Source organism: Homarus americanus, unplaced genomic scaffold (assembly GCF_018991925.1).
Source record: "Homarus americanus isolate GMGI-L3 unplaced genomic scaffold, GMGI_Hamer_2.0 scaffold54679, whole genome shotgun sequence".
NCBI classification, from domain to species: domain Eukaryota; kingdom Metazoa; phylum Arthropoda; class Malacostraca; order Decapoda; family Nephropidae; genus Homarus; species Homarus americanus.
The window spans coordinates 754,680-777,658 of record NW_024722701.1 but is presented as its reverse complement, the minus strand read 5'-3'; the positions used below and the strand labels follow the sequence as shown (position 1 = coordinate 777,658).

Below are 22,979 nucleotides of genomic sequence, written 5' to 3'. Positions count from 1 at the left end.
GATGGGGTCGTCCAGGGAGGTTCGTTAAGGGTCTTTTGAGAGCGTCTGTGATCCAAGTGGGTGATTCCTGAGGGAGTCTGGCAGCGTTCACCTGGTGGGGGTATTTACAGGTTCTGGCGGACTTTCCCTCACCTAGTGGCTGGTTGGTATAGGGGGGAGGATGGTTGATAGGAGGATGGTTGATAGGAGGATGGTTGATAGAAGGATGGTTGAGAGGAGGATGGTAGAGAAGAAGGAGGAGAAAAAAAGGGAAAAAAATGTGTGTATGTGTGTGTGTGTGTAGGAAGCAGTACCATGGCAACCTCAGCACATGCCAATCCTTTTTACGTGTTTAAGTTCAAAGGTTCATCGTCGTCACACACACACAAAACACAAAACACTACGCAGAAACCTTATAGCATTTTCTGTAGCAAAAACCTATGGCCACATTAACATAAAAATAGATTTCCAATTTTACGTTTATCCCAAAGTGGTTCCGTTTTCTTTTGACACATATGAGGAAGGACTCAATTATTTTCTTCTGACGAGGAAAATGACACGACTCAACCAAACTTACCTTAAAACAGCTTACGTGAGGTTTGGTCAGGTTTGGTTAGGTTAGATTTGGTTAGGTTAAGTCACGAACAAATATTACTATTTCTTGAAAGCTGACGACGAAACTCCAGCAGGTCGGGACAATAACAGCTGAGTCATATAAACAGAGGAAGAGTATGAAGGAGTTTGTATCCACTCAACAGAAACAATGAGCCCTCCACACACTCCTTCCCTCCACACACTCCTTCCCTCCACACACTCCTTCCCTCCACACACTCCTTCCCTCCACACACTCCTTCCCTCCCACACACTCCTTCCCTCCACACACTCCTTCCCTCCACACACTCCTTCCCTCCACACACTCCTTCCCTCCACACACTCCTTCCCTCCACACACTCCTTCCCTCCACACACTCCTTCCCTCCCCAGCATCCGTATTGTCCAGCCTGAGATATGACTCATGAAGCTTCTTAATGGAGTGTGATGCTTCGGATAGGGGAGAGAAATGGCTTCATATGTGAGAGATTTTGGCTTCACTATCATCTTACACTACATCACCTTCACTATCATCTTCACTACATCACCTTCACTATCATCTTACACTACATCACCTTCACTATCATCTTCACTACATCATCTTCTACATCATCATCTTCACTACATCACCTTCACTATCATCTTCACTACATCACCTTCACTATCATCTTCACTACACCACCTTCACTATCATCTTCACTACATCACCTTCACTATCATCTTACACTACATCACCTTCACTATCATCTTCACTACATCACCTTCACTATCATCTTCACTACATCACCTTCACTATCATCTTACACTACATCAACTATACTACATTAACACTATACTATAAAGACAATGTCCTGTTACCTCTTACTACAATAATTCTCTGCCCATTGATGACAAACGACTACTGTCAGTGTACAGGAAGTGCTAATATGTGTTGGTGTTGCACGATGAACAAAATAACGAAAACAGTGATGTCCGGGTGGCGTAAAATGAAGCGGCTCCTGTGCTGCAAAAAACCACTTACCGACTCCACTCCCCACTCACCTCAACCCACTCCACTCCCTACACCTACTCTCACTACTCCCCCCCTCGTTTCTCTCACCACCCCCTTGCTTGTGTCTAAGAGCATCTCAATTCCCCCCCACACTTCTTTCCCCACACCTCGTCACTCACCCCCCCTCACCCCACACCCCTTCCTTCCTCTCACTACTTCCACTCGCACCGCTCTGTCTCGCATGTCAACGAGAATCACAACTCTACCCCACTGTACTCCATCAATACCTCCTCCCTCATCTACCCACACCCCCCTCATCTCCCCATTCCCTCTCTCACTCATCCACTCCCCCTCATTTTCCCACCCCTCTCATTGCTCTCCCCATTCCAACTCACCCGATTACATTTTGCTGTCTCTTAGGGAGGTGCAAACAATTCCAGTTATAAGGCGACTTGGGGCAGGGACTTTTGGGGTAGTTGACCTGATAATTTATAATAGGGGCCTTAAAGTTTTAAAAAAAATGAAAGAAGTAAATTATGCGAAATTCATTAAAGAAGTGAAGATTCAAAGGAAGCTTGACGGTGCCGGTGGTGCCCCCCGTATACACGCAGTGTGTCAAGAAGATTCGTCTGTCATCATGGACTACACCGGTATAACTTATGATGAGTACATCAATTATGCCACCACAAGACAAAAGGTCCATACACTGGTTAAAATCGCGGAAGCCTTGTGTGAGATTCACCAGAAAAATATATTTCATAATGATTTAAAACAAAATAATATAACAATTACCGTCAAAGAAAAAGATTCTACCGTCCATATAATCGACTTTGGAAAAGCAACAGACCACGAAAAGTATATAAACCGCGGTAAAAAATCAAGATATTGGATTGCACCGGAATTCGCCTCTGGTGGCGTCACTTCTGCTGCGTCCGACACGTACTCTTTTGGACAGCTGGTGCGGGACGTCAGGGACTATATCACTGATAACAGACTAATACTTGAACTCTTTGACAAGATTGTTGACATGACCACCTGTGAAGATCCTCTCCACCGCGTACCGCTGACAGAAGTTGTACGCGTCATGAATGAGTGCCTACCAATCGCAAACTGATCCTCCCCCTGGCCAGCTAATCCTCCCCCTGGCCAGCTACTCCACCCCTGACCGGCTAATCCACCCCTGGCCGGTCAATCCTCCCCCTGGCCAGCTGACATGTTCATAAAATAATAAATAAAATTTACAAAATTATTGAATAATGTTTTTATTCCTTTTATAGATATTGTTTATTATGAATTTATTGTGACAATAACATGTACTACAGTATATACAGACAACTGTTGACTGATTCTGCTTGTTGAGATACATTCAGTGACACGCTTACAAGTACTGTCATATACATTATAATTTACAACTGTTATGTATCTTATTAGCAGAATAAATAAACAACATTTTTTATACCTATACCATATTTTCTACATATAATTGTGAATCACCTGTACATAGACTAATTAAACACACGAGAAGGTAAATAACAAATTGATATTCTTATAATACTAGTAGGTTGCGTTAGATTACGTTAGGTTAGGTTATGTTAGGTTAGGTTAGATTACGTTAAGTTACGTTATGTTAGGTTACGTTAGGTTATGTTAGGTTAGGTTACGTTAGGTTACGTTAGGTTAGGTTAGGTTAGGTTAGGTTACGTTACGTTAGGTTACGTTAGGTTACGTTAGGTTACGTTAGGTTTACACACAGAAACACACAATTATTAAGGATTTATGTATTATCCTAAATACAAATAAAGGTACTACAGTTATTACAGGATTTAGGAGACGCGATGATTGGTGTGAGGGTGACAACTGATGGTGTGAGAGAGTGTGAGGCAGTGGTGGTATACTGCACGTGATTGTCTCGTTATCACTACTGAACGTGTAGTTACCATCACTTATGGTGTGTGGGGGGAGGAGGAGCAGGTGTGGGTGTGCTGTGTGGGTGTGGTTTGTGTAGAGTGTGTGTGTGTGTGTGTGTGGGGGGTGTGTTTGTTTGTGTAGAGTGTGTGTGTGTGTGTGTGTGGGGAGTGTTTGTGGGGTATTTGTGGAGAGTGTGTGTGGGGGTGGGAGTATGGGTGCATATTAGGAAGATTGGCTTATGGGAGAAGATGTTTAGGATTAGCTTGGTAATTTTAAGGTGTTTTAAGGGATTTTGCGTGATTTTAAGGGGTTTTAGGGTGATTTTAAGGGGATTAAGGTGTTTGAACGGCTTTTAACTGAGGTAAGTAGTTGTAGTTACCTTAAGGGGTTTTAAGGGCGGTAAGGGTTTTTGTAGTTATTTCAAGGGGTTTTAAGGTTGGATAAGGGGTTGGTATTTATACTATTGAACATAATGGTGAGATAAGGTATAATGGGTCAAAACTCATATGAAGAAAGACTGAAAAGCTTAGGCTTACATTCATTAGAGAGGCGTAGAGTTAAGGGAGATATGATAGAGGTGTACAAGTGGGTAAGTGGGATTAACAAGGGTAAAATGGAAGATGTTCTGAAGCTCAGTAATAACGAAATAACTAGAACAAATGGCTTTAAATTAGATAAATTCCGATTCAGAAAGGATATAGGCAAGCACTGGTTTGGTAATAGAGTTGTGGATATGTGGAATAGGCTACCGAGTGCTATAGTAGTAGGATCGGGGACGCTAGGGAGCTTCAAGACGAAGTTGGATAGGCACATGGAAGTGCTGGGATGGGTGTGAAAGGGATCTGCCCTGTATGGGCCAGTCGGCCTCCTGCAGTATCCCACTTTCTTATGTTCTTATGTTCTTATTTAAGAGTCGTAAAGCTTCATTTAGGGACCATTGGTTTTATTAAGAGTCATAGAGCTTCATTTCAGAAACTCGTAGGGATTTTATATACGAATTTCGGGTTAGTATCTACACATTAATTATTATCCACACTTAAAAAAATATAAATCTGTTTTTATTTAAGCTATTTTTTCCTTTACTAATTACCTTCGACTTTTAATAATATAAAAACACGAACATTTCAAATAAGTTTGTTTTTTATAATGAAACAGAAGGAAAAAAAAAACCTATTTGTTCCTCTATGAATATTAACTAGGAAAAAAAAAGATCCTGAATTTCAACCTCACAAAGTTTATTTTTGTTTTCGTCCAACAACAACAACAACAACAACAACAAGTAAACATATTGGGTTTCCACAGCCCAAGTCAATTATATATTCTGATGGCCAGGTATTGAAAACATGTTCAAAATTGGATGATTAAGTTAACATAACAGAAATATAAAATAGAATTAAGAGGAGGAATTTAATGTTGTGTGTGTGTGTGTGTGTGTGCGTGTGTGTGTGTGTGTGTGTGTGTGTGTGTGTGTGAGTGTGAGTGTGTGTGTGTGTGTGTGTGTGTGTGTCAATCTATAATTCCCAGCCACCTCTTAAACCTCTCCTTCCCTCATCTCAAAGTCCCTTCTCTTCCTCCTCCCTCATCCTTCTTCCTCCTTCTCCACCTCCTCCCTATTCCTTCCCTCCCTCCTCATAGTCCCTCCTCTTCCTCCTCCCACTCCTCACCCCTCCCTCACAGTCCCTCCTCGTAGTCCCTCCTCTTCCTCCTCCCGCTCCTCACAGTCCCTCCTCGTCTCTAACCTTCCTCCACCCTCACAGTTCCCCCTCCTCCTCCCTCACTTTCCTCCCGCACACAGTTGCTTGCATGACGCCTGATTATTGGGTCAGGCACCCTCGTCCCTTCACCCCTTCCCCCTTCCCTTCTCTCCCCTTGATAGTCACGCATGCCACATTAACCCCTCCCCCCATTCTCCCTCACTCCTCCCCCCATTCTCCCTCACTCCTCCCTCCATTCTCCCTCACCCCTCCCTCCACCCTTCTTTAACCCGATAGAGAGAGAGAGAGAGAAAGAGAGAGAGAGAGAGAGATAATATAATTTTCATTGGTTGATGAACACACACACACACACACAGGTGCCAACAACAGGAGCATAGTGCCACCTTTGAACTTATGAAATGACCTTTTTAATGGGCAGTTATCAGTAATTAACTTGACACTGGCACTGTTAACATCAAAGGTACAATTGGTGGTGTATATTTTCTATGAATAAGATTAACAGTCAACTATATCAACAATATATACATTATACTACAGTCGTATAATATTATCTAATTGATTCATGTTTACTAAAATATTCCTATTGAGTATAACATTAATAATAAGAGTTATGTATGTCATGTATACTGATGTAAGATATTCATACAATCATACACACTCAAAGTAAACATATACATTAATACAAGATACTCATACTGTCATTCTAAAAGGTAGGTTTAGCTTTAAGGTGTTTATTTACGTTCATACATAGGGACGACCCCCATACTGAGTCAAGCTAACTCCCTCCTCATAGGTCAACTGCTCTTCATGACTGCTAGTGGGTGTATGGCATCAGTTACCGGACCTCACACCTTATACAATACGCTAAAACAAGTGAGTAACGGGGTGGTTTTTTAGAGTTGGTATTTTATAATATAGGATAAAGTATATAATAGTATCCAGGAGTTAGGATGTAATTATAGTGTGTTCAGGTGGATTTTGTGAGGTTGTCTACGGAGTCGTGTTTGTGGAGGCCGATATGGGGTGGTATTTATATGAGGTGGATAAGGAGGGCATCCGTCTTTACCCTTTAGGAGGTAATGGTGGATTTGTCTCACTAGATCTTGACAACCACACACACATACACAGTCATACTAAAACCTAACCTAACCTAACCTGACCTAACCTGACCTGACCTAACCTGACCCCCCCTAAAAGAAAATTCAAAACATATCAATTAAAATTACAATCGATTAAAAAAATCAATTATCATTCTGTAATTGCCTCATAGAGTGATATAGAATGTTGATTACAAGAAATACCTGACGTGATTATAATAATATTTAATGAGGTATCGGGATTGTTCATATCAGGTGGGGCCAATACAGGGCTATATATCGATTTGTGTGTGTGTGTGTGTAGAGGTGGGGGGATCACAGTGCTTTAGGCTACTGCATACACACACTCACATGACCATAATATGCCTCGACCCTCATGGTAACTTTATCACGGAAGAGGCAAGGCAATGTGATCCACTTGGCTATTTATGCTGACTGTGGTGTTTGTTATAAGCCAAGGTTAACTTAGTTACTGTTAATTGTTTACATTCATGGTTTGGTTAGGTTAAGTTCCTCCATGTTGGGTGAATTTTAATGACATAATTATATACTGTGTTGTGGCGCCGTCGTGGACAGATATCAACAATGTTTACGCTTCGTGGCGCCACTCAAATGAGAGCTTAAAATGTTTACATCACGGTAATGTTTATGTTTATTCTTAAAACTGTTTCAACTGTGAGAAATATATCCAAGAACAATGGAAAACCTGTATCGTCGACCATAATTAAAAGTAAATTAATGAATGTGGTAAGTCGAGAGTTTAAAGCCAATACAATAACTAACGATTGACAGCTGAGTGAAAATGTCTGTCTTCGTCTCTTTAATTTTTTTTATCTATTTCCTCTGTTACATTGTTAGTTATCCTTTTACGTACAAATAGACTGAAAGCAAATATCCGTTGGGTGTTTATCTCGTGACGATATGGCGAATTGACTTTGAAAACTGAATATTCTTTATTTTGCGGGAAGGTTACCAAGTGAAACGACAGACGTGTGTATTAGTGGTGGAAAATATACTTAAAATGGTATATTAACATGTGCTCCTTCATACGTCATTTATATATGCAATTAATGGGAATTAATATGCAAAGAAACAAAGATGAGGTGAGCTGTTTTCTGTCATTGGTTTTCGACTCGTTTTCTTCTACAAAATTGACTCGGTAAATCTTTACATGTCATTTCTAATGCCTTTATTAGGATGAATTAAGGGTGGTGGTGATGAGGCTGATCACTGTAGCAAGAACAAATATATACAGATTCTTGAAGTCATAAAAATCGGTAGGTAATAGTAGTGATGCTGTCTATGGATACTAGTCATAAATCCAGTGTGTGTTACCAGACGATACGTAATTCAGTGATTCAGGGTTATTAAATTTTACTTTTATTGCTTTTACCATTATCTTCTTTGCCACTGATCGGCTCGTTAGCCACTTGGGTGATCGGTCACGTCTCTGTTACACACTGTTGGCAAGTACTGTACTGGCTCCTGAATGTATCTAAACCCGCTCCAGTGTTGGTCAAGTCTGATCTTGAAAAAGCTCACACTCGGTGCCGTCACAACACTCTCTGGCAGATTGTTCCAAGAGTTCACAACTCTCATTCCGAAAAAGTTTGCCCTCACAGTTTTCTGGACTTGTGGCTTCTTAAATCTTGAGCTGTGACCCCTTGTGGGGCGAGCGTCCGCCAGCTCCAAGTAAGGGCACTCGACTGAGTAGTGCCCCTTGAGATGTTTATAAACCTCAATTAGGTCACGTCTCGCCCTCCTGTAGTATAAGCAAGGCAGTTACAGGCGCTTTAATTTCTATGGATAGCTGAGGTGCCGAAGTGCAGGCACCAGACTGGTGGCCCTCCTTTGGATATTTTCAATCAACTGACAAGGTAGTGTCGTGGTGATACTCTTGGGTTTACAATAATATTTATATGCCTTATGCTAATCGACGATTTCTCCTTTTTTGATAGATATAGCCCTCCCCTTTGGCCCCCACCCCACCCCATCCCCCCACCCGTTCCTCACCATACCCCCACCCCACACCCCCTCCTGGCCCTCTCCCCCCACCCCACCCCTCTTCTCACCCGTTGGCCCTCACCATACCCCACCCACTCCTCGGCCTCCTGTTGGCCCCCCACCCCCACCCTCTCCTCAGCCCCTCTTTCCCCACCTGAGGACTGTTCCTGCCACAGTTTCCTCACTACACTCACGACTCCCGCCAGTCAAAGACTCTTCACTAATCACAAACGAATTTGATGGCCAATTCCTAGTCACCTCTCTTTCCTTAATCCTCTTGCCCCCCTTCCCCCTCCCTCCCCCTCCATATATTTAATTCAATGTATTAAAACAAACAAAAATGAAAAGATTCCCTCACAAAAAATCGCATTAAATCGGCATCCCTCTACGGAACTTTTACCAAATCGTAAAATATTAACGTGGTTGAGAATTAGGCCATGATTATTATTCATCCCTGGCAAAGCGAAATCAAATGGGTGATAATTTGGTGGAGTTGTCGGTAACTATTTCACCTGAATGTATTGCTTGGCCTTTATCAGTGTGTGTGTGTGTGTGTGTGTGTGTGTGTGTGTGTGTGTGTGTGTGTTGGTCTGGTTTATTTTGAGGGATATAAAAGACTTTTTTTTATCTTTTGTTCTCTGTCAATAGTTATAAAATTCGAACTAATATACAGATAAATATTTTAATAATGTGATTGTTGTTTTAGGCAAGACGGTCCCTGGGCAAGAGGAATGACGTGATGATATGACACCAAGGCTTCTTCACTACAGCAACATGACGCCAAGGCTTCTTCACTCCCAGAACATGACGCCAAGGCTTCTTCACTACAGCAACATGACGCCAAGGCTTCACTCCTGCAACAACATGACCCTTGGGCTTCTTCACTCCCCAGAACATGACGCCAGAGCTTCTTCACTGAGACATGACGCCAGGAAGCTTCTTCCTACAGCAACATGACATAAGGGCTTCCTCACTACAACAACATGACGCCAAGGAAGCTTCTTCTCCCCAGAACATGACGCCAAGGCTTTTTCACTCCCAGAATATGACGCCAAAAGCTTCTTCACTACCAGAACATGACCTTAAGGAGCTTCCACTACTGAGACACTTAAGCGCCAAAGGCTTCTTTTCACAGCAACATGACGCCAAAGGCTTCCTCACTACAACAACTTATGGCCTTAGGGGCTAGCTGCTCTCCCAGAACATGACGCCAAGGCTTCTTCACTCACAGAACATGACGCCAAGGCTTCTTCATTACCACAACATGACGCCAAGGCTTCTTCATTACCAGAACATGACGCCAAGGCTTCCTCACTCCCAGAACATGACACCAAGGCTTCTTCACTACAGCAACTAGGTAAGCACTACTACTACCCGTGTCATTAGGCCGTATTGAACCAGTCTATTGAATCACACTGCAAGGTTCATATGTGTCAGGTGTTTAACCGTGGGATTCGAACCTTTGTTTATTGTTTTTTTGTTTCGACTCCCATCCTTCCACTTCCAACCCCCCCTCCCCCAGAAGTGAGTTACTACGAATCCTTCCCCCTCTCTCCTCCCCTACCCCCACCCTCTCTCCCCCCCTACCCCCCCCTACCCCCCCCTGCCCCTCACCCCAGAAGTGAATTAAAACAAATCCTCTTTCCACCCCGCCTTCAGGGATTAGTCAAATAAAAGGGCTCCTCCGTATATGTCAGGTCCCGGTTTAAGCTTAGGAGTGAGGACCCGAGAGATCTTCCTAACTTTCCTCTAGAATCTGTCTTTGGTGGTATCAGGTTTAGCATAAGCCAGTGGGATGACCTAAGGATTAGACACCACTGGCTTATGTCACCTGATGATTAAACACACTAACGCTACCTGGGAGGGTTAAATTACTTTAAATTTGGTTTAATTAAGTTACATTAGGTTTGGTTAGGTTAAGTTGGATTAGCTGGGGTTAAATTAGGCTAGATAAGGTTAGGTTATAATTGGTTGGATTAAATTATATTAGATAAGGTTAGGTTAGGTTAGGTTAGGTTAGCATTGCATGGGTCATTGTTAAGGTGAAATAAACTGGGGAGAGGAGGGACTAATCTTCTGGTGATTCTCTGTTTCTCATAGCGTGACACCGACTCTCATCAACACACAACAAAAGTCAGTTTATTCTTCATTATAGCAGACACAGTAATCACTCCAGCTAATAATAATGATTCGTAATTAGATTTCATTATACCTTTTAACTTGTCTTAGTTAGAAGGAATGTGTTAGCCTCAGCATTGTAAACATCAGAGGAGTTACTTTTAATTTAAATTTTTACAACACGGGTTTTATCTTAATCGCTTAACAAAGGATTGTCTGTGTACGCCGGCACGTGTGCGTTATGTTCACTGTGTATATGTACCAGTCCACATATTGTTATTCATACTGTGTGCTTGTACTAGTATGCAAACTGTGTGTACGTACAGTCGGTCACAGCTCCACCTGGTACAGTGGTTGGCGGGTTTTGTGAGATGTGGCAACCCTGTGTTTGTTTACATTACAGGAATCCTCCCAGAAAGGCCCCCAAATAACCTCACACTAGGCATTCCACTTCCATCTCTGAATACAAACATTTATATATAGGATGCAAAGTAAAAAAATCATTGGATCATATCTGTTATCTGCTGGACGATGGCAGTGTGGTGGAGTGTTGTGAGGTAAGGAGAGGGAAGAGAGAGGGGTGGGGGAAGGGAGAGGGGGTGGGGAAGGGAGAGGGAAGAGGGATGGGGGAAGAGGAAGGGGGTGGGGGAGAGGAGAGGGAAGAGAATTGGGGGGAGAGGGATGAGAGAGGGGTGGGGAAGGGAGAGGGTGGGGAAGGAGAGGGAAGAGAGGGTTGGGGGAAGGAGGGAAAGAGAGAGGATGAAGGGGAAGAGAGGGAGAGTGAAGCTACCTTGATCAACATTCTGAATTCTCTCCCCCATACACCTCCTGTTGTTGTCGTTCTCGCTCCTCCTGTGTGTAACCTCGAGAAGCAGGTTAAGGTGACAGGCGGCCATGGGGTTTCTGTTTATTTTGGGTCGTATCCACTAGAAACTCTCTAGTATTTATACAGCTGTCACCAAGAGTGTAGTAACTGTGGCGATAACTTAGAGTCCTGTTTTCTTTTCGAGGAGATAATTTAACGCTGTGATTTATTCTTAGAAATATGTTCGTATTTGCATAGCTGTCGTCAAAGGGTTTAGTAATTGTGATGATGACTTGTAGTTTTTTGGGGGATTTGTCTTAATATGGTTAAGTCTCTCTCTCTCTCTCTCTCTCTCTCTCTCTCTCTCTTATGTCATCGAGGTTGGCTGGCAATAAGGCTACAAGGTGTGAATTTATTTAAGGTGTAGAAGCTGGCGCCAAAACAACAACCACACCCTGTGTTAACGAGCTATATAACTGAGTGCCAAGGAATAAAACAAGAAGCTCGGGCATCTCTTCAACTGCACTGGCTAAGCTCTCTTTACCCCGGTACTCGATTAACATACAGACCCCACCCCCAGTTATTGAAGGCAAACAGAGAAAATATCCTAAAAACTTCCCTTCCTTCCTATATGGCTCCATGGAAGGGGGGATCCAGGCAAGAACCACTCTATAGCAAGGCGAGTCTTTTGACCACTTCTCCACAAAATCACCAAAAATCCAAGTCATACATCACATAACTTTGTCTGGGAAGGAAGCTATACACAAAAATAAAGATATTTATTCTCTTCATTTACCCTAGGCAAAATTTTCCTCGGCAAGAAAAATTTGGGGGTGGGGGTGGGAGGCAAGAGTGGGGAGTGGAGGTGGAGGATCGTTGATGTTGGTAGACGGAGACGAGAATGTTTGTTTAGCCAGGAAGCCACAAAAAAACAACTTAAATTTACATTTAAATTACACTTCATACTTACTCCTATTGAGATGTGGGAAATAGTGAGTCATTAATGTTCAGGATACAATAAAAAAACACACACACACACACACACACACACACACACACACACACACACACACACACACACACACACACACACACACACACACACACACACTTCTATTTCTTCTTCTCTAATCTTCCAATTTTGAAATCCATAAATACACAAATATATTAATATAAAAAAGAAGTGAAGGGGAGAGTTAATGATTTACATACATAGTAGAAAAGAAACACCAATTTTTCCTTTATTATTGTGTTTCTCTCTAAGGTTATGGGTCAATATAGGTCACCTTAGGTCATAGGTTAAACCAAGAGTAATTACCTGTATATTTGACCTTATTTATTAATGCTGGTTATCTATTGAAATGGTAAATGTCTAGCTTTTTTTTTTTGACACGTCTGGTTAAGGGGTGGATTAGAAGTCTGCTATCTAGGTTAAGTTAATCCCAGTGGCTTGTATCTAATCTTAAAGCCTTATAATCCCTCCAGGTGATCTTATCTTATATAGACAGACAGACAGACAGACAGACAGACAGACAGACAGACAGACAGACAGAATAAGGCACTTGCTGGAAATATTTCGAGAGTAAACACCCGAAAAAGACGTAATTAAGAGAGCGTGTATATCCAGACGTTCAGGACGACCCTAAAAAAAAAAAAGGTGTTTAATATCTGATTAATTTACACCTAATTAACCTGTGAACGTCAGAAATTAGTGCTATGACGTCAAATTCATCCATCTCTGAGAACGTCACGAATTAGTGCTATGACGTCATATTCATCCATCTCTAAGAACGTCACGAATTAGTGCTATGACGTCAAATTCATCCATCTCTGAGAACGTCACGAATTAATGCTATGACGTCATATTCATCCATGTCTGAGAACGTCACGAATTAATGCTATGACGTCATATTCATCCATCTCTGAGAACGTCACGAATTAGTGCTATGACGTCATATTCATCCATCTCTGAGAACGTCACGAATTAGTGCTATGACGTCATATTCATCCATCTCTGAGAACGTCACGAATTAATGCTATGACGTCATATTCATCCATCTCTGAGAACGTCACGAATTAATGCTATGACGTCATATTCATCCATCTCTCACGCTGAGGGAAGGAGAGTTTGTGAAAGGTAGAGTCTAAAACCTAACCTAACCTAACCACAACCTAACCTAACCTAACCACAACCTAACCTAACCTAACCTTGTACCGTGTAACCTTGCATCATGGAGCGTTTGTGTGGTGTTCTTATGTGTTGAGGTAGAGAAGTTATGAGAGGGGCGTATATAATGCAGGTATGACGCAGGTAGAGAGAGGGAGGAGAGAGGGAGAGGGAGAGGGAGAGGGAGGAGGAGGAGAGAGGTGGGGAGGTCATGGTTAGTAGATTAGAATAAACTTGAAAATAGATATCCACTCCACCTGTCCATCAGTTATCCACTCCACCCGTCCACCAACTATCCACTCCACCTGTCCACCAGCTATCCACTCCACCTGTCCACCAGCTATCCACTCCACCTGTCCACCAGCTATCCCTCCACCTGTCCACCAGCTATCCACTCCACCCATCCTGCTTCTCCGCCCACCCGTCCACCAACTATCCACTCCACCTGTCCATCAGCTATCCACTCCACCTGTCCACCAACTATCCACTCCACCCGTCCATCAGCTATCCACTCCACCCGTCCACCAACTATCCACTCCACTTCCTCCATCCACCAGGGTTCAGGATGGAGTCTGCGGCTGGGAGTCAACACTAACCTTTACAGCTGATATATTTGGCTTACCTGTATTGATGTGTGTGTGTGTGTGTGTGTGTGTGTGTGTGTGTGTGTGCGTGTGTGTGTGTGTGTGTGTGTGTGTGTGTGTGTGTGTGTGTGTGTGTGTGTCTCTCTCTCTGTGTGTGTGTGTGTCCTTTAAGTGCGTTGGTATGTATTTTTCTGATTCTCTGTTCAATAATCACACACACACACACACACACACACACACACACACACACACTGGTGATCGATATTCAGATGGTATGTGAAGTGAGTTGGTGTTTGTTGACTTAAAGTTTGTTATGGTCTGAGAGGAAAGGAACTTTGGCTGTTTGTGTTGTCGACTGTTACTGTTGCCTGTGTTCCTGTTTGTGTTGCTCTTTGTGTTGCTGTTTGAGTTAGCTCTTCCACTATAAAGTTGTATTTCACTCTATTGACGATTATAGTGTCAACAACCACCACCACCACCACCACTACCACAACAGCAACCACCACCACTACCACCACCACTACCACAACAACAACAACAACAATACCCTCCTAATGTAGCTAAAACCTTTGATAATAATGTGTTTTTGTGGTAATGTAAAGCTGACCGCAAGAAATACCTTTGTTACCTTTTACAAACAGAATTTATACCTTGAATTTACTCTTTATTTAATTTATTCGTATAAGCCGTAGTAATTTTTTTTTCTGGATATTTTTGGTAAAATTACGAGTCACGTGAAGATTACTACCACTACCCTACCCTACCCTACCTTACACTACCCTACCCTACCCTACCCTACCCTACCCCTACCCCTCCCTACCCTACCCTACCCTACCCCTACCCTACCCTACCCTACCCTACCCTACCCTACCCTAGCCCCAATCAGGTCACACCATCTTAGCTCAAAAATCTTCACAGGATTTGGCAAGGTATTGAAGCCTGAGTAAACATCTATGACAAGTAAGGGCTGAAACTATGTCACACACACACGCACACACGCACACGCACACGCACACACACACACACACACACACAAACACACACACACACACACACACACGTCAGGTCTTAAAATAAATAATCATTCCTTGGAACCTGAAATAAAACATCAGTATCTATTTTAGGTGATGTGACATTGATGGTCAGTGTGTGTGTGTGTGTAATAGCTAGCTGTATGTATTCAACAATAATGTTTCTCAATCTTTCCTCGCCACAAAAACAAAACAGCCACAAACTTTAGTGCCCCTTCCTTATATCTTACCTTCCCCCTTCCCTCCTTAATCCTCCTTCCTCCCTCCTTCCTTCCTCCTCCTTCCTTCCCCCTCCACCTCGCCTCTAACCCCCTCCAGTCTTCCCTCCTCCCCTCCACCTTCCCTCCCCTGATATCCACAAGGCATAAGACGAGGTCAAGCGCCGATTGGCTACGTGCCTCCAGTTCAACGGTACCAACCAATCAGAAACGACCCTAACCAACCCCATGCGAGAATACACAACCGAAGTGAAGATCTCACGATGATTGGCTACGTTCCCCCAGCTCATCGGTATCAACCAATCAGAAACGACCTTACTTATTAACCCTGGCCAATCCCATGCGAGAATACACGGCTTGAGTGGAAATCCCGTGCGCTGATTGGCTATTTTATAACCAATTAGGACTACGTCAAGAGGCGCTTAAACTTGCAAGTGTCAAGAGTTGATTATAAGACTGTAAAGAGTGGGACAGAGTGGGACAGAGTGGGACATACAGAGTGGGACATACTGAGTGGGACAGAGTGGGACATACTGAGTGGGACAGAGTGGGACATACTGAGTGGGACAGAGTGGGACATACTGAGTGGGACATACAGAGTGGGACATACTGAGTGGGACAGAGTGGGACATACAGAGTGGGACATACAGAGTGGGACATGCAAATTGGGACAGAGTGGGACATACTGAGTGGGACATGCAAGTGGGACTGCTGGTGGGACATGCAGAGTGGGACATACAGAGTGGGACCACGGAAGTGGGACATGCAGGTGGGACGAGTGGGACATACTGAGTGGGACATACAGGTGGGACACACAGGTGGGACATACTGAGGTGGGACATGCAAGTGGGACATACTGGTGGGACATGCAGAGTGGGGACATACAGAGTGGGACATACAGAGTGGGACAGAGTGGGACATGCTGAGTGGGACATACAGGTGGGACATACAGAGTGGGACATACAGAGTGGGACATGCTAGGTGGGACATCGTAAAGTGGAGGTGGGGGCCAGGGAGAGGGGAGGGAGGAAGTTAAAGTGGGGTGAGAATGAGGGGTGGGGTGAGGTGAGATGAGGTGGTGGTGAGATGAGGTGAGTGAGGTGCTGAGGTGGTTGAAGGGGAGGTGGGGACGAATGAATAGGAGTTATGCCCTCACACACCCCCACACACCCCCACCCCACACCCACAACACACCCTCACACACCCCACACACCCCTAACACACCCACCACCCCACTTACTCCCCACACACCCCTCCCACACCCCCACACACCGTCACACACCCCCACACACCCTCACACACTCTAACACACCCTCACACACCCACTTACTCCCCCAAACTCTACCACACTTCGTTCAAACTTTCCACCAATCACAGAACTCAGCCTCCCTTATGACGTCACACTGAAGGTCAACACTAATTGGCTCACCAGGTGTTAGAGAGAGAGAGAGAGAGAGAGAGAGAGAGAGAGAGTTTTGTCAAGTTTCCACTGAGACAATATTAATGCGACAACACAGCCATGAGTTGGTGATAAGGGTGGTGAGTAGGTGGCATGGGTGGCTGGGTGGTAAGTGGGTGGCATGGGTGGCGGGGTGGCGACTTGCATATATAAAAATCGTACACACACACACATACACACACACACACACACTAACTCTAACCTAACCTAACCTAACCTAACCTAACCTAACCTAACCTAACCTAACCTAACCTAACCTAACCTAACCTAACCACCCCAACATACCATTTCCCCTCTCCCTCCCCCCCTTTTCCCTCACCTTCAGTTAGGTTAGGTTAGGTTACTGTAAGAGTGACCAAGGTAAGTTTCTTGGGTCCGTGTGTGTGTGTGTGTGTGTGTGTGTGTGTATCCTCGTCTGGCCCCAAACTGATCAGCCCCCCAGCCCCCCCCCCAGCCCCTCCTCCAGCCCCCCAGCCCCCAGCCCCACGTCCACCACCTGTAAATATCATCTGCACTGCGGAGAGGCTGACGCACACACACACACACATTGTCAAAAGAATCCAAGAAACCCACACTGACTACCTACAGTAAATCCCAACTCAACCCACCACCCCCTTCCTCCCTGCCTATCCTCTTTCCCCCCCTCCTTTCCCCCCTCCTCATCTTTTCTCCTCCCCTCCTTCCCCCCTCCCTTACCCCTCTTTCCTCCCTCCGTGCCTGTCATCGCCGTCTTGGATCGAGTTTCTATTACAGTCGCAGGGTCATGCAATCTGATGGTCAATTACCGACTGCCAGCCTGCATAGAGTAGCAATAGGGTCATTAATAGGAGCTAATGACGTTATTTGTAGTGATTTTAAGGGTCGTTATGCTCTGTAATGATGTGTTTTGTGCTAGCTGTGTGTGTGTGTGTGTGGGTATGGGTGGGTGGGTGTGGGGTGGGTGGGGTGGGTGGGTGTGGGTGTGTGTGTGTGGGTGTGTGTGTGTGTGTGTGGGTGGGTGTGGGTGTGTGTGTGTGTTTAACAGGTCACATAAATCAATATTTCCATGAATATATTTGAAGAACTAACGGGACAACGGCTGAATATATTCGTATAAAAATATAACAAATGAATAAATGAATAACTATATACATAATTTTTATAAATGCTAAGTCTTAATGTATGATGTATGAAATGTATGATGTATGTATGGATGATTATATTCTCAGGTATAATTAAAAGAACAGGTATATTATTCTGATTATAGAGTATACACGCTGTAATGACCTAACCTAACCTAACCTAACCTCTCCTCTAACCCCTCTACGTGCCTCTCTCTACATCCCTCTCCTTCCCCTCTCTCTAAACCCCTCTCCCCTCTCTCTTAACTCTCAGCACAGGAGACCAAGAGAGAGTGTCTGTGAATCGGCACAATTCATTCAAGCAAAAAAAAAAAAAAAATTGAATGGGTGACCAAACTGTTTCGCTTTGGGGGGCGGAGGGAGGAGAGGATCCAGGCAGATATTTGTGAGGTGAAGGGGGCCAGGCTGGCCTGGGCTGGCTGGCTAAGGCTGGCTACATGGGCCATGGGCTGGGCTGGGAGGTGAATGATCAACAGTACGCGAATAAGAGGAAGGATTGCTGGGAACGGGTGATTTCTGAACTCCCTTGAGATGTAGAGTGAAAATATTGTTGTTTTTTTATTGTTCCTTTGGCCAATTTGAATGTGTGTGTGTGTATGTGTGCGTGTGTGTAATAATAATAATAATAATAATAATAATAATAATAATAATAATAATAATAATAATAATAATATTAATAATAATAATATTAATAATAATAATAATACTACTAATACTAATACTATTAATAATAATAATGATAATAATAAACGGTTTATTAATAGAGTTGCAGCCGGTGGCTGAAAATATACAGACTTACATTTGATTTAGACATAATGATATAATATGCATTGAATACATTTACAGGGCTGTACAGTACATAAACCAGGAGTTGTTTATTATTTTAACAATAGATGGGATGGTGCTGTTCTTATATCTATCGGTGCTGGCTTTTATGGGCTGAATTTTGTTGTAGTGGCGGACTGCGGGAGTTGGGTGGGGGGCTGCAGGTGGCAGGAGGTGGCGATGACGAGGGTGGTGCAGTAGTCCACTGCCAAACCTTTCCAGTGCTTGGTGGTGGAGGTCACTGAGGGATGGCATTTCCAGGGTGGAGAGAGCGTTGGTGTAGCCGGAGTATTCTGCGCCGAGCATGATTCTGCAGGCCCTTTTCTGTACCTTCTCTAGCTGACGTTGTTGGGTAGAGTTGAGAGAAGACGTCCAGGCTGGTGACGCATATGTTAGTTTGGGGAGAATAAAGGCGTTGTAGATGGTCCTCAGCTCTGGCGTGGGTGTCCCAAGTGACCTAAGTCTTCGTAGCATGTAGAGATGGTACGAGGCTGCCTTGACTGTGTTATTTACATGGGCCTTCCAGTCAAGTTTGTTGTCTATAGTTACACCCATGAGTTTGGCAGACTGCACCAGCAGGAGAGGATGGGCACCCACTGTGACTGCTGGGGCTTGCACTGGAGTGGTGGCGGTGTTGATGTGCATGACTACGGTTTTGGTGTGGTTGATGGTGACCTTGTTCTCCATAGTCCATGCCTGTAGCCTGTCCAGGGTGCCTTGTAGCGATGAGTAGTCTGGTGTGGTGTTGTCCACTGTGTGTGTGTGTGTGTGTGTGTGTGTGTGTGTGTGTGTGTGTGTGTAACCTCCTGGAGCGTGTAAGTGGTGAGATTTAACAGTTGAGAAAATTTTGGTGGACAATGTGTGATCTGTGATCGTTTGACTCACTGGGCAGGGAAAAGAGAGAGAGAGAGAGAGAGAGAGAGAGAGAGAGAGAGAGAGAGAGAGAGAGACTTTCATGATGTAGAGACCACCAGTTGCTTCTCTCACGTTCTCTCCCCCCCCCTCCCTCACTACTCCCTCTCTCTCCCTCACTTAGCATCCTCTCCCTCACCTCTCCCGCCCCACACACCCTTAGGAGTGCGTGAGTGAGTAAGAGGTTAAGTTAGGTGACAAGATAAATTGGGTTAGGTTAGGTTAGATTAGGTTAGATTAGATTAGGTTAGGTTAGGTTAGGTTAGGTTAGGTTAGGTTACCCCACTTGCACCTCTACCAATTAGTGGATCTATCAGTATTCCAATTCCACATTCCCGTTTGTCATTCCCGGTAGATTCCCAATGATCTGTGTGTTAGGGCCTTAACACCTGTGCAATTAGCGACAGGTGTGTTGGGCTTTCCTATGAGGTATGATTAGTGTATCTTACCTGTGAGGATGGTGAAGGTGTGGTGGTGTGGTGGTGGTGTGAGGAGGGTGAAGGTGGTGTGGTGGTGTGGTGGTGGTGTGAGGAGGGTGAAGGTGGTGTGGTGGTGGTGAGGATGGTGAAGGTGTGGTGGTGTGGTAGAGGTGTGGTGTGGTGGTGAGGGTGTGGTGGTGGTAGTGAGGTGTGTGGTATTGGAGGTGTGGTGGGTAGTGTTTGTAATGGTGAAGGTGTGGTGGTGTGGTAGAGGTGTGTGTGGAGGTGTGGTGGGTAGTGTTTGTGATGGTGGTGCTGTGGTGGTGTGTGAGAGGTGTGGTATTGGAAGTGTGGTGGAGTAGTGTTTGTGATGGTGGTGCTGTGGTGGTGAAAGTGGTGTTGAAATGATGGTTGAAGTGTTAAAATAATAGTGTGCCGTATTAACACTTCAGTCTTCCGCTGATTGTCAACATTAGATACATCACCTTACCCACCTTAGAGGGGTTCGTGGGTGAGTTTTTAACATCATTTTCTCTTGAGTTTGTCGATAAAAAACCCAACCTAACCAAACCCAACCTACGTAACCAGACCAACCTAAACCCAACCTAACAGGCCAACCTAACTAGCAAACTGCCTAACCTAACCTAACCCTAACCTAACCTAACCTAACCTAACCTAACCAAACCACCTAACTAACGTTGTTCCTCCTCGCATAAATCCTACCGTGACAATTTTAAACTCTTCCTTTCCCTCTCTTCCCTCTCCCTTCTCCCTTCCCCTCTCTCCCCTTCCATTATGCCACCCCCCTCTCTTCCCACCCCCCCTCTTCCTTCCACTCCTCTCCCCCTCCCCTATCCCCCCCTCTCCCTCCCCTCTCCTTTCCCTCCACCACTCTCCCCCCTCCTCCCCCCCCTCTCCCCCTCCCCTCCCTCCCCTCTCCCCTCCCCTCTCCCCTCCCTCCCATGCCACTCTCTCTGTTGTGTTCTCACTTTCCCTCCCCTCAAGAGCCGTTCCATCTACCTTCCCGTTTTATGTCTCCAGACTGTATGTGGGTGTTTAGCATTCTGTGATATGTTGGTCTGTAGTAAATGCAATAGGAGGGATGGATAAGGGAGGTGGGAAGAATGTCAGGGGTGTTAGGGAATAAATGGGAAGGTGAGATAGGAGAGGTGATAGAGCGTTACCCAACCCGCCTAACTTCCTACCTAACCCAACACAACCTCAACCCACCAACCTAAACCAACCCTACTTCCTAACCTAACCTAACCTAACCTAAACTGCTTCAACCTAAACCTGCCCTAAACTAACCTACCTAACCTACCTACTACAAACTCCTGCTTCTTCAACCTAACCTACTCTAACCTAACCTACCCTAGCCCAACCTACAGGAAGCTGAACTGAAGGTCATATAACAGAAGGCTGCCTCATCTTGCTAAATAATCCTAATTACATAATCCCCCCACGCCCCGCCCACCATCATCCCTCCCCCTGCCCCTCACCCAGCTGAACCCAGTCGATGTACTCACATGTTGGCGAAAACCACGACCACGGGTGTATGTTGTTGTGGGTCAGGCTATTCCTCCGCTGTCACGGTCAGCAGTTGTCTATGTACGTCGGATCACCATGAAGAATAAAGGCAGCACCCAAGTTAATTTCACCTTGCGATTAAACACTCTAACCTAACCCTAACCCAAGCTAACCTAACACCTAACCTACCTAACCTAACCTAACCTAGCAGCTTCTACCTAACCTAACCTAACCTAGCCCCTAACCTAGCCTAACCTAACCTAAACTGCTTCCTAGCCTAACCTACACAACCAAACCTAACCTAAACCAAGCCTAACCTAACAAGAATTACTATACCACAACAATAAGTCAGTCTCCCTCTCTCTCTCTCTCTCTCTCTCTCTCTCTCTCTCTCTCTCTCTCCCCTTCTTCCAGTCTCCCCACCCACCCATATATGCTCCATAATGACATCCACTACCCTCCCCTCACCCGCCTCTCCACACTTCCCTCCTCACCCCTACCTCTCCCCTCCTGCCTCCACTCCTCCTCACTTTGCCTCCCCCCACCCCCCCTCTCACCCCTGCCTCCCCCCCTCCCTCTCCCTCCTCCCCTCTTCCCTCTCACTTCCTCCCCTCTATCTGCCTCCCCACCTCTCCTGCACTCTCCCCTACTCTCTCCTTTCCCATCCCCTATCCTCACCCACTCCACCCCCCACCCCTCTCCCCCCACTTGCCTCTTCCCTCCCCTGCCCTCCCCTCTCACTTTGCGCCTCCCCTCTCACCACCTCCCTTCTCCACTCACTTTGTCTCTCCTCTCTCCTTTCCCCCTCCCCTCTCCACTTTGCCTCTCCCCCTCTCCACTTTACTCCCCTCTCACTTTGCCTCTTCCCCTCACCCACGCCTCCCTCTCCAGCCTCCCCTCTCACCCCTCACCCTACCTCTCATCCTGCCCCCTCCTCTCCCCTCTTTGCTCCCCTCTCCCTACTCTCCCTCCCTCAATGCATACAGGCAACAAAACAACCTCAGCAACTAGATCTAGCCTAACCTAACCCCCAACAAAACCCTAACCCCTAACCAACAGACTACAGCCTCCCTCCTTCCATAGCCCTCCTACACTCACCCCACTTGTGGCCCTCCCTGCCTCCCTATGGCCTTCCACACACACTATGGCTACCCTCTCTGGCAGCCTCCCTACCTCACTATAGCCCCCCACCCTCCTCACCTATAGCCCTCCCTACCTCACTGTAGGCCCCTCCTGCCTTACTATGTTCCCTCCCCTACCTCACCTTGACCCCACCCTCTCTTATTTACCCTCCCTCCCTATGGCCCTCCCCTACCTCCCCACTGTGGCCCTCCCTGCCTCACTTCAGCCCCACCCTCCCTCTGTGCTACTGTCTACTATGGCCCTCCTGCCTCACCTCCTCACTATGTTTACCACTCCCCTCACTTCCTTAGCCCTCCTACCTCACTTCTTGTGCCCTCCCCTGCCTCTGTGCCTCCCCTACCTCTGCCCTCCCCTACAACCAATACA

The 22,979-nt window shown here is 45.3% G+C and overlaps 1 protein-coding gene across 1 annotated transcript; it reads left to right on the top strand.

The window, feature by feature from the left end:
- Nucleotides 1-2,080: 2,080 nt before the first annotated feature.
- Nucleotides 2,081-2,674, top strand: LOC121863097 (casein kinase I-like). The gene has a single exon (XM_042361595.1). It carries the CDS (start codon nucleotides 2,081-2,083, stop codon nucleotides 2,672-2,674), a length of 594 nt encoding a protein of 197 aa, XP_042217529.1.
- Nucleotides 2,675-22,979: the final 20,305 nt, after the last annotated feature.

Bases quoted from the DNA above. Each gene is read 5' to 3' on its own strand.
- LOC121863097 (XM_042361595.1), top strand. From the start codon at position 2,081: ATGAAAGAAGTAAATTATGCGAAATTCATTAAAGAAGTGAAGATTCAA.